Raw genomic sequence first — 16918 nt, 5'->3', positions numbered from 1 at the left:
GATCTTGGGGATAATGGTAGCATGACAAATGGGAAGGAGGATATAGAGGTAGATATTACCATATCAGAGGTAGAAGCGAAACTGAAACAGCTTAATGGGACTAAATCGGGGGGCCCAGATAATCTTCATCCAAGAATATTAAAGGAATTGGCACCTGAAATTGCAAGCCCATTAGCAAGAATTTTTAATGAATCTGTAAACTCAGGAATAGTACCGAATGATTGGAGAATTGCTAATATAGTTCCTATTTTTAAGAAAGGAAAAAAAAAGTGATCCGGGTAACTACAGGCCAGTTAGTTTGACATCTGTAGTATGCAAGGTCCTGGAAAAAATTTTGAAGGAGAAATTAGTTAAGGACATTGAAGTCAATGGTAAATGGGACAAAATACAACATGGTTTTACAAAAGGTAGATCGTGCCAAACCAACCTAATCTCCTTTTTTGAAAAGGTAACAGATTTTTTAGATAAAGGAAATGCAGTGGATCTAATTTACCTAGATTTCAGTAAGGCATTTGATACCGTGCCACATGGGGAATTATTAGTTAAATTGGAGAAGATGGGGATCAATATGAACATCAAAAGGTGGATAAGGAATTGGTTAAAGGGGAGACTGCAACGGGTCCTAATGAAAGGCGAACTGTCAGGTTGGAGGGAGGTTACCAGTGGAGTTCCTCAGGGATCGGTTTTGGGACCAATCTTATTTAATCTTTTTATTACTGACCTTGGCACAAAAAGTGGGAGTGTGCTAATAAAGTTTGCAGATGATACAAAGCTGGGAGGTATTGCCAATTCGGAGAAGGATCGGGATATTATACAGGAGGATCTGGATTACCTTGTAAACTGGAGTAATAGTAATAGGATGAAATTTAATAGTGAGAAGTGTAAGGTTATGCATTTAGGGATTAATAACAAGAATTTTAGCTATAAGTTGGGGACGCATCTATTAGAAGTAACGGAAGAGGAGAAGGACCTTGGAGTATTGGTTGATCATAGGATGACTATGAGCTGCCAATGTGATATGGCTGTGAAAAAAGCTAATGCGGTTTTGGGATGCATCAGGAGAGGCATTTCCAGTAGGGATAAGGAGGTTTTAGTACCGTTATACAAGGCACTGGTGAGACCTCACCTAGAATACTGTGTGCAGTTCTGGTCTCCCATGTTTAAAAAGGATGAATTCAAACTGGAGCAGGTACAGAGAAGGGCTACTAGGATGATCCGAGGAATGGAAAACTTGTCTTATGAAAGGAGACTTAAGGAGCTGGGCTTGTTTAGCCTAACTAAAAGAAGGTTGAGGGGAGATATGATTGCTCTCTATAAATATATCAGAGGGATAAATACAGGAGAGGGAGAGGAATTATTTCAGCTCAGCACCAATGTGGACACAAGAACAAATGGGTATAAACTGGCCACCAGGAAGTTTAGACTTGAAATCAGACGAAGGTTTTTAACCATCAGAGGAGTGAAGTTTTGGAATAGCCTTCCAAGGGAAGCAGTGGGGGCAAAAGATCTATCTGGCTTTAAGATTCTACTCGATAAGTTTATGGAGGAGATGGTATGATGGGATAATGGGATTTTGGTAAGTAATTGATCTTTAAATATTCAGGGTAAATAGGCCAAATCCCCAGAGATGGGATATTAGATGGATGGGATCTGAGTTACTATAGAAAATTCTTTCCTGGGTATCTGGCTGGTGAATCTTGCCCATATGCTCAGGGTTTAGCTGATTGCCATATTTGGGGTCGGGAAGGAATTTTCCTCCAGGGCAGATTGGAGAGGCCCTGGAGGTTTTTCGCCTTCCTCTGTAGCATGGGGCATGGTTGACTTGAGGGAGGCTTCTCTGCTCCTTGAAGTCTTTGAACCATGATTTAAGGACTTCAATAGCTCAGACATGGGTGAGGTTTTTCATAGGAGTGGGTGGGTGAGATTCTGTGGCCTGCGCTGTGCAGGAGGTCGGACTAGATGATCAGAATGGTCCCTTCTGACCTTAGTATCTATGAATCTATGAATCTTGTATGTTCATATTAGTTATTGAAAGGTTAGCTTCCCTTCCCAACAGGAATTAAGGCTTGCTCTATCTGTGGCACAGCCAACTTGGTAACATGTGAAACAAATACCCATAGAGGAGATATTTAGAGCAGTCACTTGGACTTCAGGTCCCACCTTCACTAAACACTAGGTAGTAGACTAGCCTCCAGCTCTGACACCAAATCCAGACAGGCAGTGCTTCAGTTCTCACTGAACTAAAGAATTCCTCAGGCCACCATCCAGTCAAGATGGTGTGGTTCACTACTCACCCAAGAGCAGAAATACACAGAGGTCCTCACTAAAGGTTACTTACTGGTAAATGTTGTTCTTCAAGAGTATACTCTGTGCAGTCACACTACCCTCCTGCCTACTACAGAGATCTCATCATACTATACAATGCTGCAATTCAGAAAAAGAAATTGAACTGGTTTGGAGAGGCACACTCCCCCCCTTATAGAAATTCAGGTGTTGAATGCTGGCATCACTAGGAGTTGCTCATGCTGTTTCAATAGACATGGCTTTGATGGAGGTTCTGTGAGCTTGATGCCAGGGCACCAAACCCACATGTGTGAATGCACAGTCAATTCTCAAAGAACAATAATTACCAGTGAGTAATGCTTCTCCCTGAAAGAGCGTGCCTGGCCCATTGCTAGAGCACAAGGTGGGGCCATATTGAACAACATGCAAGAATGACCATCAGGATGAACAATCCATAAATCTTTTCCTTTCAGATATGAGGTGGGTATAAATTTGAGGTGAATGGGACTGACATGACAAAGTGTCTTAAGGTTTCAGGATTCTATGTAACACATAGGTCATCAGAAAGCCTCACATGTTTCATCATGGAAAAAGGCGGGCACACAAATCCTCTTGCACATCTGCTGTGCTGCAACATCAGTGCATCTATAAGGGTCCTACTGATAAACCAAAAGTAAGCCTACTGTGTCTGCATTTGCCACACTCTACCAGCTGACTTGCCTTAAAACTATTTGATGCTGAACTTCTTTAATTTCCTTTGCCACTCACTTTCAAATAAACTTTTTTTACTTTTCCAGTGACCTGCATGTAAATGTGTTTTGATATTGAGCTCCATTTTGATATTCTCTCTATCCAAACCATGCTCTTCCCACTGCTCCTTCTCCATCTCTATCCCTCCATGTCACTCCTCCTTGTAACAGCCTCATTCACTTCCTTTGCATAACTGTTGACCATTCTGCCTCCTTCCATCCTGCTCCCTCCGCTAAGCCCGGGAAATCTAGCATTACCTGACGCAGCTTTCCTTCCCTTCTACTCACCATTAGAGAACCAGAGTACCGGATGTGAGTTTGGAGGTTCTCTAATGGTGAGTAGAAGGGAAGGAAGCTATGTCAGACAAACTCACATCTGGTAAAATTTCCTCCAACCAGTGTCCCTCATTCAACCTTCACCTGTCAGAGACTTCTGACCACATTGCCTCTCAGCTCTTTTCCTTTATCAGCTCTTTTGGCTTCTGACAGAGTAAAGGAGTGTACTACTTCATTGAGGGACGGGCTGGGAGCCTACAAATGAAACAATCTGAATGTAATCAAGGAGGTGTCCTGTCCTGCTCTGGGGCTTGGTTACGGAAAAGGAAGCTGAGAAAGGACTAGGAGCCATGCAGGCAACAGGGTCTTTCAATAATGTGCCCACCCACCCCTTATTTTAAGGAACCATCCCTTATTTCATTGATTTAGCCCTTGGGCTGACCATCTATCCCTTATTTTAAGATGTATTGAACTGTATTAAAACTGATAATAAGTAGGGCTGTGTGTCTGTCATGGAGATTGCAAAAGTCACGGATTCCTTGACTTTCTGAGACCTCCGTGACTTCTGCAGCTGACAGTGTGGCTGACCCTAGGGCCACCCAAGCAGCTGGCCCCAGCTGCTTGGGCAACCCTGGGGACAGCCGCACCAGCTGCTTCTGGAGCAGCTCTGCAGCCAGCTGCGCAAGTGGCCCCGCAGCCAACCACACTGGCACTGCTGGAGCGGCCCCAGGCCAGCTGTACCAGCAGCTGCTTAGGCAGCCCAGGGCAGCTCGTCCCAGGGACCACCTGAGCAGGGGTCCCAGAGGTGGCTGGAGAGCCTCTGCTTAGTGGCCTGCCGCAGCTGGTGCCACTAGCCTCGGTAGCCTCCGGCAGCTGGTGCCACTAGTCCTTGCCCAAGCTAAGATTTAGTCAAAAGTATTTATAGTACAAATCATGAACAGGTCTTGGGCTGTGAATTTTTGTTTATTGCCCGTGACCTATACATGACTTGTACTAGAAATACCCATGACTTAATCGAAGCCTTAATAATAAGCACCGTTTTAAACATTAACTTGAAGCTTCTGATAATTTCACTATAGACTTGAGGAGTGTAGAAATGTACACTTGAGAGAAAAATACATGATATGCTACAGAAAATGGTGTGTCCCTAAAATGTCCCTTAAAATAAAGAGGCATTATCTCTCATGTTGTTGTCCCTTATTTCCATCCAACAAAGGAGGTCACCCTACTTTCCAGCTCCAGAGGACTAGTCGACCAACTTCATTTGATGATTCTAAGTTCAGGAGCTCTGAACCAGGGCCCTAAAATAAAGCCCTTATGAACTTTGTTAAGACTGCTGCTTCCCTCATGTACCATGATCAGCTGAACTGGCATCAGAGGATCCATGTTCCCTACAGGGCGAGTTGTTAAAGGGACACCAGGAAAACAGGGAATGCAGGGAGTTAAGGTGGAAGCAACTCAGCCACATGGACACAGAAATGCACAGGGTTTAGTAAAGTTCCACTTGTTCAAATTAACCTGCGTTCAGCTTCACTCTTGGCTAATGAAACACTTGAGAAACACCTTCTTAAGGGGGACATTGTTTCTTTAGTTGTTTTGCCTTCCCCTTGCTTGTGTCCTGTATAAATAGCAAACTAATTTCCCCCATTCATGAGCCTGGTAATTAATTCATTCTCTTCTTTATTGTGAACTGTTTTCTCTTTGATGCTTGTCTCTGAATTTTCTTTCTCTAACCACCATCTCCTGTCCTTCCGTGTTGCCTGATCCCCCTCCCTTTAACGTCATTACTCTTATGTTCTGAGGCCTCCATTCCATCAGTCCCTGAGATGTCATTGCTGCCTTGGCCTTCCCGCTACCTAGCCTGCACATTCTTCAACTCTGTTATCAACCTAAAATTCTGCTTGCACACTCTCTCTCTCTTCTGTATACAATCACTTCATTTCTGTTACTAATCATCCTAACTAACCCCTAAACCACAAGCTGGGTTTTCTCCTCATCTCTTACAGCTCTATATAAATAATGAATAATATAATTGATATATATGCATGAGAGCTTGAAAACATTAAATCATGTCCATCATGTAATCAGTGTGCTCACTATTAGGGTAGTATGATGTGCTGAATAAGGCACACACATTGTGTAATCCTTATACAATCCCTATTTAATTAATGTCTTATTCCTGCAATTTATTTCACTGACAGCAATGAAACAATAATTATACATTAATTCTATGCTAATTAAATAGCATTTAAATAAGTGGTATACAGTATGATCAGCAATAACATTTCATTGTGAAACTAGTTTTCTAATGATAGAGAATTTGGAAGTTTCTTTCTGGAGATGAAAAGGAGAAATTGGTTGTTGTTTTTTTAAAAAAATAAAGATCCATTGTAAGGGCTTTTTAAAACTAAACCAGGGTTTGTATGACAGTAGAGCACAGAGGATGCCATCCAAATTTTTACAATTCTGTCTTTTACCAAATTAATTATATCATAGTATATATGCTATGCCTCATATTTAATGAAGAAAAATGACAAATTAGAGCTTATAGAGCTTGATCCTGCTCCCATTGTGACCGTACACGTTTTCCTTTACCAGATATAACATGGACGATCATGTAACTGAGACTAACCACCTTTGCTCTTTTACTTCACCAGTTTTTAGCTCAGTATAAATTTATAAATTATAGTTGAAGGAAGACCCAGACTCCTTAATATAAATGTAGACAATGTTGGCCGCACATTGTCTATTTGCAGCAGTTGGCAGTTACTCCAGAGAATCTGAACAGCCTCGCAAAATTCTCTATCTCACTCCTAGGTTAGGCCTGCCACTTGGCTTTCTATTTTGTGTCTTCAGAGGGGTTGCTGGTCTGCCTATCTTCTCTCAGTTCTTCAGGAGGTGTCAAGGCGGTCACTTCCCAACTCTACCACCATGATCATCAGATGTGGCACCTAGCATAGGCCAGTTTTACCCCATCCAAGTCATAGAAAGTCATCTGGATTTTGAAGTTGGGACAAAACACATTCATCATAGGGTATAAGGATTAGGAATACACCATGCTGTCAGGTACCACACAACTGAGCTGACTGCAGAAAAACCTCATTATCTTTACTGTATAAAATATGCTAAAAGATGATGAGGTTTTCCTACAATCAGCCAGTAAGAAAACTTCAGAGGTTTCCCAAGTAACTGTGCACTAAGGATTATAGAGCTCCTCTTATTTGGTATGGGCCCCTCCTATATTGGAAAGGACATAGTAGTGGACTGTCCTACGCTGGACAGCTGCCCATAAAACCCTGCTTGAGGGAGTGGCCAATCTGTGCCCCTAAAAAATGTGAGGCAGTCCACTGCCCTCCCCCGCCCCATGCAATGATTAGAACAAAATGCAACATGATGGGACGAGAAGGGTTGGGGAAAGGGGCAGAGAGAGAAACCCTGTGTGGAGAGAGTGGAAGGTTATGAGGTTCATGAAAGTAATGATACCCACCCAAATTCCAGTTGAGTTCTGTGCAAATCTTTTTTTATATCCTTAGTGTCTAACAACAGCATTGTATACAAAAGATGTAAGCATAGTTTTACCCTGTTGCAGCTCATACATCTCATTAGATATCTACCTCAGTACAAGCCATATTTATATTTTTAGAAACCATTTTGTACAAGTTACTTGTTTCCTCAAACATCAAGGAAAAGGAGTGTCTTTAAGCAAAATGATGTTAAATGAAACTAAGAAACCATACAAGCAATACTGAATATACTATGTTGGCACAATGATATCAAGGAGTTTTATAGTTCTAAATTATCCAACCAGCTTAAGGCACAATGAGCTTTTGAAGAAAAAGAAAAGGTACCAGTAATAAATACTTATGAGAGGCAGTTAATATAGTTCAGCTAATTGTATGAGAGATATTTCCATAAATTATAAATGAGATTGTCAATAAACTACCCTTACCCTTATTGAAAGAGTTATTGGACTATGGTTTCCGGTTACATTATATGGATTAAACTGTGTACTAGAATCTCTCATGAATTCTGGTTTTAGAAGATAGCCACAACCACCGTTGTCCATAAATTTTCCATTTTGCAGTTCCATTTGTAGTCCAGGTGTCTGGAAATTTAAGGCCACTGTAAGAAAAATAATATTTTGAATACTGCAGATGACAATGCTTCAGAATTAGCCTATCACTAGTCGTAGTTTAAACAAATATGAAAATGAAATAATAATAGACTGTCACCTGCAGGTTGCCATTGTCTTCACATGCAGGACGCTGCTATCTTTTCAATTTGGTAGTAGGCACTAAGGCTCTGTTCTGCACTGAAAGGCCTGTGAGCCAGTGGCAGCTCCCATGGACCCTAAGTGCAGCTCGCTAAATTCCCTCTAAGCCGCATGGCCATGCAGCAGGCTATAAATAGCTCTGCAGCAGCTCTAAAGGGCCATGTAGCAGGGACCTGGAGAGGAGAGAGGTAGGGGGTGGGCAGGAACTCGGGAGGGGAGGAAGTTGGAACTTGCAGGGCTGCTGTGGGCCTCTCCCCCGGCTCTGGAGCTCCCTGCTCCTGGAGGGGAGAGAGAGGCCCCTTCCCCGGAGCTAGCTGCTGCTGGCAGGGAGAGGGCTGGGGGGAATCCTCTGGCCCCAGTCCTGAGGCAGCCTGCCTGCAACCCCAAATGCTTCATCCCCGGCCCCACCCCAGAGTCTGCACCCCCAGCCAGAGCCCTCACACCCCCACACCCCGCATCCCAACCCTCTGCCCCAACCTTAAGCCCCCTCCTGCACCCTGGACCCCTCATCGCTGGCCCCATCCTGCAGCCCTCACCCCCGCACCTCAACCCTCTGCCCAAGCCCTGAGCCCCCTCCCACATACCAAACCTCACCCCCAGCCAAAGGGGTGAAAAGAAAAGAGAGGAACAAATTGACCAACGAATATTTGGACTGCCTTACTGGGATTGTGATGAGAGATTACAAATACACCTCTACCCCGATATAATGCGACCTGATATAACACGAATTCGGATATAACACGGTAAAGCAGCGTGCTCCGGCGGATCTGCGCATCAGCATATCTGGCTCCGACACGCTGCTCTAAGCGGCGTGTTAAGGGTGCTGGGCCAGGGCCGAGGGGTTGGATAAAGGGCAGAGGGTATCGGGGGCAGTCAGGGGCAGGGCCTCCCCCTCCCCGCAGGGTCATGGAGGCAGGAGCTGTGGGGGGGGGTACTTTTGGAGGCCCCGCAGGCCCAGAGTGGCCCGGGTGATTGGCGGGGGGCCGGGAGCAGCCCACTCCGCTTCCCTCGCCCCGGCCCCAGCCGTGTCACTCAGGGGAGGGGGTTTGGGGGGAGGGATTCCGCCCCACCCCGCACTCACCGGCAGCAGCAGAAGCGGAGCAGCCCAACCCCAGCCCTCTCCGCACCGCCAGCTCCCAGCCGCGGTGCTCTGCTTCCTGCCGCTGGTGCATGCGGGACCTTTCCCCAACCCCCCTCCCACCGCCCCCCCAGCGACATGCCCAGGGCTGGGGCAAGGAAAGCGGAGCGAGCTGGGGCCACATTGCTCCGCTTCCCGCCGCTGCCGGTGAGTGCCTGTCAGGGGGCGGGGGTGTGGATAGGGGTCGGGGCAGTCAGGATACAGGGAGCAGGGGGGTTGGGTAGAGGGTGGGGTCCTGGGGGTGATTAGGGACTGGGGTGTCTCTGGAGGAGGTGGTCAGGGGACAAGGAGCAGGGGGGCCAAAGCAAGTTCAATATAACGCAGTTTCACATATAACGCAGTAAGATTTTTTGGCTCCCGAGGACCACGTTGTATCAGGGTAGAGGTGTATTGCATGAACAAAGTCAAGGAGGAACAGGCACACTTTCACTCATACAGTTTTTAAAGTAAGTTTCGCATTATTCTGCTCTTAAAAAGTTTACTTGCATAGGTGCCTTTTTAATTCCATATATTTTCCTGGTTATTATTTTATAAAAGGAGTATCATATTATTGTACAAATAGACTTTGTTTTAGTTACACGAGTGGCTCTGTAACATTACCTCATTAAGGAGAAGTAAGCAATGTGTTAATTTAGTAGTTGTCTCACATTGAAGATTTTTTGTCAAAGTGGTCCCCCCACTTCAAAAATAGTGAAGAACACTGCACTAAGGAATTATCCATGTACCATGAGTGCCAGGGTGTGAGTCAAAGCGTTACCCTCTGTTCTCTGTTATTGCACTATATACTGTTCTTTCCAGAAACTTTACAAATGCAACCCTTGGGAAACACATCAGCATTTTTTTTCTAACTTCTGCACTGCATCTCTAAATGGACCCTGGCTCAATGAAGTTCTGCAGTGGAAGAGGCACGGCTGTGAGCTAACATGTGGCAATTGTACTGATTTAATCAAAAATGGGTGTCACTTTTGGCAAGATGGCCAGGAAGACCAAGAAGTTTCAAGTTTAATTAAAAATTTTCATTGCAAATATGTTTATGTATGGTGAGAAATGATTGTGTGCACTTTTTAATAGCTATGTAAACAAAATACTTCCTCAGCGCTTAAGATGTTGATTTTTATCAGTTCACACCTGTCAAATTTTTCTTTTCCCAGCAGCTCAGAACACTTTCTGTTTGCTGCAGCTGCAATGTGGAAATAAAACAGCGCACTTTTTAGCAAGATATTATAATTCATGAGATAAAGCCAACACTGCACTAGAGCCACTTAATGAAATTTTCTCTGTTCCAGCATCTTGGAGTTTCTTGTTCACATTCATCATGGAAAATTCACAAAGAACTAATATGACATGATATTAAACAACATGATGATAAAAAGGTATTTACTTGATGTCCTGGCAGGTAAAATATGAGGCCTTTAAGTACTACAAGTCACTGCTAATAATTCAGGAAGAGAGCCTTATTCTGTGTTCCATGAGCTACTCCTGAGGACATTCTGTGCCAAAAATTAAAAATTCTGTGCACAATATTTTGCAAAATTCTGCAAATTTTATTTGTCAATAAGTAAATGCAGAGGCTCCAGCATGGCAGTGGGGAGCACAGGCCACTGGCTGCACGAAGATGGAAGATCACCCTGCAGCCCCCCCCAGACACACTCTCAGAGGTGAGTCTACACCCCACCCTGACACAGCACAAGGCCTGGGCCTGCCACAGAAACACCCTGGGGCCCTGCCCCTCTGCGTCAGGTGCACTAGGTGTGGGGCAGGATCCAAGTGTGGAGGAGCTCAGTGTGGGGGGATCCCGGTGTGGGGGTGAGAGGATTCTGTGTGGGACAATCTGGGTGCAGGCAGCTCAGTGTGGGATCTAGGTGTGGGGGGATTTGGATGCACACAGGCTCATTGGGAGGGTTCCAGATGCAGGGGCAATCGGACTCTGCAGAGGCTTCTAGGTGAAGGTTGTTGGAGCTCAGCAGAGGGGTTTGGGTGTGGGGGGGTCTCAGCAGGGGGGGCTCTGGGTGCTGAGGATTGGGGCTTGGTGGGGTAGGGATCTGGCTGCAGCTAGTTGGTGGTCTCTGGTGTGGGGGTCTGGATGTGGGGACTCAGGGTGGTGCAGGGGCTGGGGCATCAGGGTGGGGGTTTGAGTGCAGGGAGTTCAGTAGAGGGTGGTCTGGTTGCAGGGGGGCTCCAGATGCAGGGATTGAGGTTCAGTGGGGTGGGGTTTGGTTATGGAGAACTATGGGGGTTCTGGATGTACTGGGTGAGGCTTGGCAGGAATGTCGTGGTATGGGAGGTCCAGATGCACAGGGGTTGGGTGGATGGGGTAGCAGCTCCCCATACAGTGACCCCTCCCGCCACAGCTGAGGAGTGATGGGGGCAGGAAGCAGGACAGGATGCTGGCTTCCTGCAGTGCGGGGAAGTTCTGGGAATGGGGCTGACACAGGACCTTGCAGGGGAAGAGGAAGCCCCATCCTCTCCTGCCTCTAGGCCAGCCAGGACTAGCAGCTGATCCCGGCTCAGGTTAGGAGCTACTGGCTGGGGGGTCCCCAGCCCCACGGTGATTTACCTCTTCAACAGCTGCTCTGGATGTCTGAAATGTTGTACCTGTGCTACTAGTGAGTGGGGCATGACTGCTCTTGCAGCTTTTCTTTGCTTCCCTGTCAGAAAGTAATTTTTCTGTGGGGAAGCAAAGAAATCTGACATGAATTCAAATTCCCCCAGGAGTAATGAGAAAATACAATCTACTAAATCAATATGTAGCAAATTTCAAAATTCTTTGTCTCAAGGAGAAAATGCAAGAAGTTTGGATCCTTCTTCCTTATGAAAACTTCTTCACCATTTAACCAATTCAGTTTTTATTTCTGTAGTGATATTTATAAAGCATCCAATTGTTTGTGATTCATACTGCAGGAAACCTGTAGTTCATTTAATCCTTTCATGTGAGATTCAGATTTTAAAAGCAAGATGCCAGTACAAGCAATGAATGCACTGGAACTTTTACTACCAAGGAGTTATAACATAAAGTAGGTCAGCATGTCTTTAGCGATGGTATAGTTTAAAGTGTGCAGCTGAAGTGAATCAAGACAAAAACAAAACAGTGATGGCTTCAAATAGCAGTGAAAAAATTGTGTATGTTTTTGTAACTTCTGCATGATGAAATAAACTGCATGATTGTACATAATGAGACTGCTGCTAAACAGAAAAACCTGATTTAACAAGCAATGGGGAATATTTGATGGTGTCTTGTATTAGGTAACATGCTACTTTGGTACAAACATAGAGCAATACTATTGTGAATTGATACACCAGAACATCAGCACTGTATTTTTAATTAATTTTTTGTCTCAAATTAGAAATTAAAAATGTACTGAGGATAAGATTCTTAATTTAGCCATTAAAGTTAATATGGCTACACATGTGTTACAGAGATAAGATTTCAGTTGAAGATTTTTGTTATACTATATACGTATATGATCAGCTTTTATTTCCTAATAATTTAGTGAAAATATCAGCAACATAATCACCAACTTGGCCTGTCCTGCCGTGTCTATTATTCGATTGTGCCTGTCTGTGAACAGTTGCTGAAAAATTCCCATTCTGACTGTTGGGGACACCGGGCATGGCCACTAGGTAACTCAAGGGGATGGAAGACCACGAGTGTCGATGAAGCCCCCTCGCTCTAGGCCCAGATGGCCCCGCCTTCCCTTTTCTGCCCAGAGACACTCACAGCGGTCACGCTGAGAAGTTTGCAACAGTGTATTGCAGGCGCAGACTGGCTGGAGCAAGATTAGGTCAAGCAGGACAGGAATGTTAGATAATGCTGAACAAACAACTCCATATATGGGGGAATACATGATAAGAGGAAGAAGGGGAACTGGCTGGTATACCGGATTGGCTATATGGATACTCAGGGCAGCTTGCTATTGGATAAGTATGCTAAAGAATGAATATATAAAATATGTGTAACTGCTTGCACTGGTGTGCAGGATTTGAGATTGTTGTCTCCCTGTATCGCTTGAAGCTTCAAATAAACGTTTCTACTTCTCCATCCCATTGTGATTATTGGGCAACGCACACCGGGCAACGAATCCAGCTGTTGCCTGCTTCGGGCATTTTGTGCCAGCAACAGTTTTTGGCGCCCAACGTGGGGCTAGAGGCTTCAACATAACTTGCGGGGACCGGCGGGTGAGGACTCTGACCGACGCCCAGTGCACACCGGTGTGATTCCTGGGGGCCTCGGAGGGGCATAGCCCAACCAGCCCCGTAGGGCAAAATGGTGCAACGCGCCTGATAAGTGGAGAAGTGCAGTGGGCGACGGTGGGGAACCGGTCCTTCGCATAAGGTAGGAACCTTTTGAAATCTGGATTGTCTGCTCTGTTTTGAACCTGGGGACGCCCAGAGTTACCCTGTCGGCATGCGATAGGGACAGAGCTCGGGAGGGAGGGCACAATGTACACCCCTAGAGTGTATCCTAGCAAATTCGAAGGTATTTGGATCGGATCTGATGACTAAGAATAAATTAAAACAATACTGTACAGTTGACTGGCCTCAATATCAACTAGAGGACCAGGAGCGGTGGCCACCAGGAGGGTCAATTAATTACAATATGATCCTCCAGTTACTTTTGTTCTGTCAGCGAACGGGGAAATGTAATGAACATCTGTATGCGCACTTGTTTTTGGCTTTGTGTAATCGATCAGATGTCTTACAGCGATGTAATTTGACTCCGACTGGTTTGGTAGTGGCTAATGTTAGTCCCCAGACCCCCACCCCAACTGTGACGGCAGGTCAGGTGTCCCCTTCAGCCCCCATGCCCCCACCTGATAAGCCTACTGTAGGGGCCCTATATCCTTTACTTACTGAAACTAAGATCTCCCGTCCGCGTCCGGCCAGGACTGTGCAGGTCTATACCCATGTGCCCTTTAACCCTATGGATTTGGCTGCTTTCAAAGTACAGGCAGGGGAGTTTTCCACCAACCCGAGTAGGTTTATTTCAGTTTTTGAGGGCTGCCTTAGCATCTATAAGCCAGATTGGGACGATTGCAACGTCCTCCTGTGCACCTTATTGTCTGAGGTCGAACGACAACAGGTCGTGTCCAAGGCAAGGGAGGAGGCACAGAGACGGTACGACCAGGATCGTAATAATGTCCCTGACCCAGATGAGCAGGTCCCCCGAGTAGATCCCAGGTGGAACCCAAATGATCCTGCGGGTATGACCCGGCTTACCACCTATAAGCAGTTGCTTTTGCATGGACGCTGTCACTTTGTCCGACATAATAATTGGGCAAAACCGTATGAGGTAATGCGGGATCGAAAGGAAAGCCCAGGGGGCCTTCCTACAGCGTATTCGGGACGCTATTTGACAGAACACCAATGCAGACCCCGATGATCAGGAAACTGAGGCAATCATTAAGGGAATTTTCATGAGCAGAGCAGCCCCTGATATTAAGAGAAAGTTACAGAAAAAAGAGGATCTAATGGGCATGACCATGGCACAAATCTTAGAGACTGCAAACCAAGCTTATAGTCTAAGGGAGGCAGAAAAGGAGAAAAAGCAAGTTAGAATGATGGTAGCGGCGGTACAGGTCAGCACTACGGGAAGTGGCCAGGGAGGAAGGGGCCGTGGATGCGGACGTCCGGGCCTGCAGGAGAGAAGACTGGGTTGCAACCAGTGTGCCTTGTGTAGACAAAAGGGACACTGGAAGAATGAGTGCCCAGAGAGGAATAGAAAGGGGGGGCGCCCCTGTGATGGCAATGGAGGAACAGGAATAGGGATGTCAGGGGGGACGGACCGCCCTGCCCCCAGAATCCCGAGTAAAGATGTGGGTGGGAAGTTCGGAAATAGACTTTTTAGTGGACTCTGGAGCGGCATGAACTGCCGTGAATTGACCCCTTCAGTTGCCGGTAGCAGACTCCCTTACCGTGGTGGGCACCACAGGCAGAGGCACCAAGTGCCCAGTGTATGCCCCAGCGGAACGTGCTTTGGGAAATAGGACTATATCTCACAAGCTGGTCTATCTCCCCGAGTGCCCGACGCCTCTGCTGGGACGGGATCTGCTTTGTCACCTAGGCGCCACCTTGCAGTTTACTCAAGACGAAATAACCCTTACCCTACCCCCCCGAGAATGCATGGATCATGACCCTTACAGTTGAGCCCTCAGCTATGCGAGCCCCAGAATGGAGCCTGTGGGAAACCCGGGTGTACCCTCTAGTGTGGGTGGCGGGGGTCCCAGGAAAAGCTACCCATCAAGTCCCTGTTAAGGTTCAGCTCCTGCCAGGAAAAGGCCCGGTGCGAATTAAACAGTATCCAATTGCGAGGGAAGCCAGAGAAGGTTTACAGGACACTATAGATTGGTTCCTAACATATGGAATCCTCCAGGAATGCCAGTCAGCCTGGAACACTCCCATCCTGCCTGTACGAAAACCTGATGGCACATATCGCTTGGTACAGGATCTGAGGGCAGTTAATGAACAGGTTAAAACTCTGCACCCCCTGGTTCCGAATCTGTATACTTTACTGGCTTCTGTAGGAGACCAGTATACCCATTTTTTGGTCCTTGATTTGAAAGATGCGTTCTTCGCTATTCCCGTGGATACCTCGTCCCAAGAAATCTTTTCTTTCAAGTGGGAGGACACAAAAAGGGTTAAAAAGCAACTATGCTGGACAGTATTGGCCCAGGGATTTAAAAATTCTCCCGCCCTTTTTTGGCCAGGCTTTCGCCAGGGATCTGGAAGAGTGGAACAACGAGGAGGGGGCTCTTCTTCTTCAATATGTAGATGATTTGTTAATTACTACAGTGGGCCTAACCCCATGCCTCAAAGCCACTGTGGGTATCCTGAATTTTATTGGCCTTCGAGGATATCGGGTATCGAGAAGCAAGGCTCAAATTGCCCTCCCGATGGTACAATTCCTGGGGTTCCACATAAGGCAGGGGGAGCAGCAGCTTTCCAATGAGAGGAAGGAGGCTGTCTGCCAGGTTCCCGTTCCCATTAATCGTAAACACCTCAGAGCCTTCCTGGGCATGGCGGGGTACTGTCAGATATGGATCCCGGAATTTGGACTGTGGGCTAGACCCCTATATGATTGTGTAAAAGGAGCAGATCATGACCCCCTCTATTGGACCCCAGAGGCCGACAGGGCATTTAAAATCTTGAAAGGAAGCTGATGGAAGCTCCGGCTCTGGGCCTCCTGGATCTCACTAAGCCATTTCACATGAACGTATGTACATGAACGAAAGGGGGTGGCCCTAGGAGTGCTCACACAGTTGTTGGGAGCATGGAAACGTCCCGTGGCCTATTTCTCTAAGCAGCTGGACCAAGTGGCAAAGGGATGGCCAGTGTGCCTGCGGGCAGTTGCAGCCAGAGCCCTGACGCTGGCTGAAGCTGAGAAACTAATTTTGGGAGGGACAATACAGATATATACCCCTCATATGGTCCAAGCCTTATTGGATGCAAAGGGAGGCCTTTGGCTCACCCAGACTCAGATGGCTAAGTACCAAGCTAAACTTCTAGAGAACTCTGAAGTCACCTTACAGTCTTGCCCCTCCCTTAACCCCGCCACCGTCTTACCGGAGACTGAGGAACAGGAACATGATTGTTTAGAGATCATAGATGCCCAATACTCTAGCCATCCGGACTTAAAAGATATACCCCTCCTAAATGCAGAATATGAGTGGTATACTGATAATAGCAGCACTATGATAAATGGGCAAAGGAGGGCGAGCTATGCTGTCGTAACCCTCCATGACACTGTGGAAGCCAAGGGTTTGCCCACTGGGACCTCTGTCCAGCTGGCTGAACTAGTCGCCCTGACCCGTACGCTTGAACTGTCAAAAGGAAAGCGGGTCAATGTTTTTACCGATTCAAAATATGCCTTTGGAGTGCTACATGCTCATGCTGGCTTATGGAAGCAAAGGGGAATGTTGACAGCTCAAGGCTCCCCAGTCAAGTACGGGTCCCAAATCCTCCAGCTCCTAGAAGCCGTACAACTCTCCTCGGAAGTGGCGGTGGTACACTGTAAAGCCCATCAAAGGGAAGATCAAGATGTGGCCAGGTTAACGCCCAGGCAGATAGAGAGGCTAAGCATGCTGCCACCCTGATATCCCCTCAGACTGAGAATGCCCATATGCATGCCCTTATCCCATCCATGGGGGAGCTTCCAACCCCCCAGTACTCTGGAGAGGAGAGACAGCTAACCGACAAACTCAG

The 16918-nt window shown here is 46.5% G+C and overlaps 1 protein-coding gene across 1 annotated transcript in view; it reads right to left on the bottom strand.

Moving 5' to 3' along the window:
* PLCZ1 (phospholipase C zeta 1) overlaps positions 1–16918 on the bottom strand; it is a gene marked incomplete at its 5' end in the record, with an annotated part of 119361 nt that overhangs the window by 16129 nt on the left and 86314 nt on the right. Inside the window, one exon of the mRNA XM_038403230.2 lies at positions 7258–7430. Within this exon, the coding sequence (XP_038259158.2) occupies positions 7258–7430 (173 nt within the window). The remainder of the gene's footprint in view (positions 1–7257; positions 7431–16918) is intronic.

The sequence above is a fragment of the Dermochelys coriacea genome, chromosome 1 (assembly GCF_009764565.3).
Source record: "Dermochelys coriacea isolate rDerCor1 chromosome 1, rDerCor1.pri.v4, whole genome shotgun sequence".
Classification (NCBI taxonomy): domain Eukaryota; kingdom Metazoa; phylum Chordata; order Testudines; family Dermochelyidae; genus Dermochelys; species Dermochelys coriacea.
This window is presented reverse-complemented; position numbering and strand designations above follow the sequence as displayed.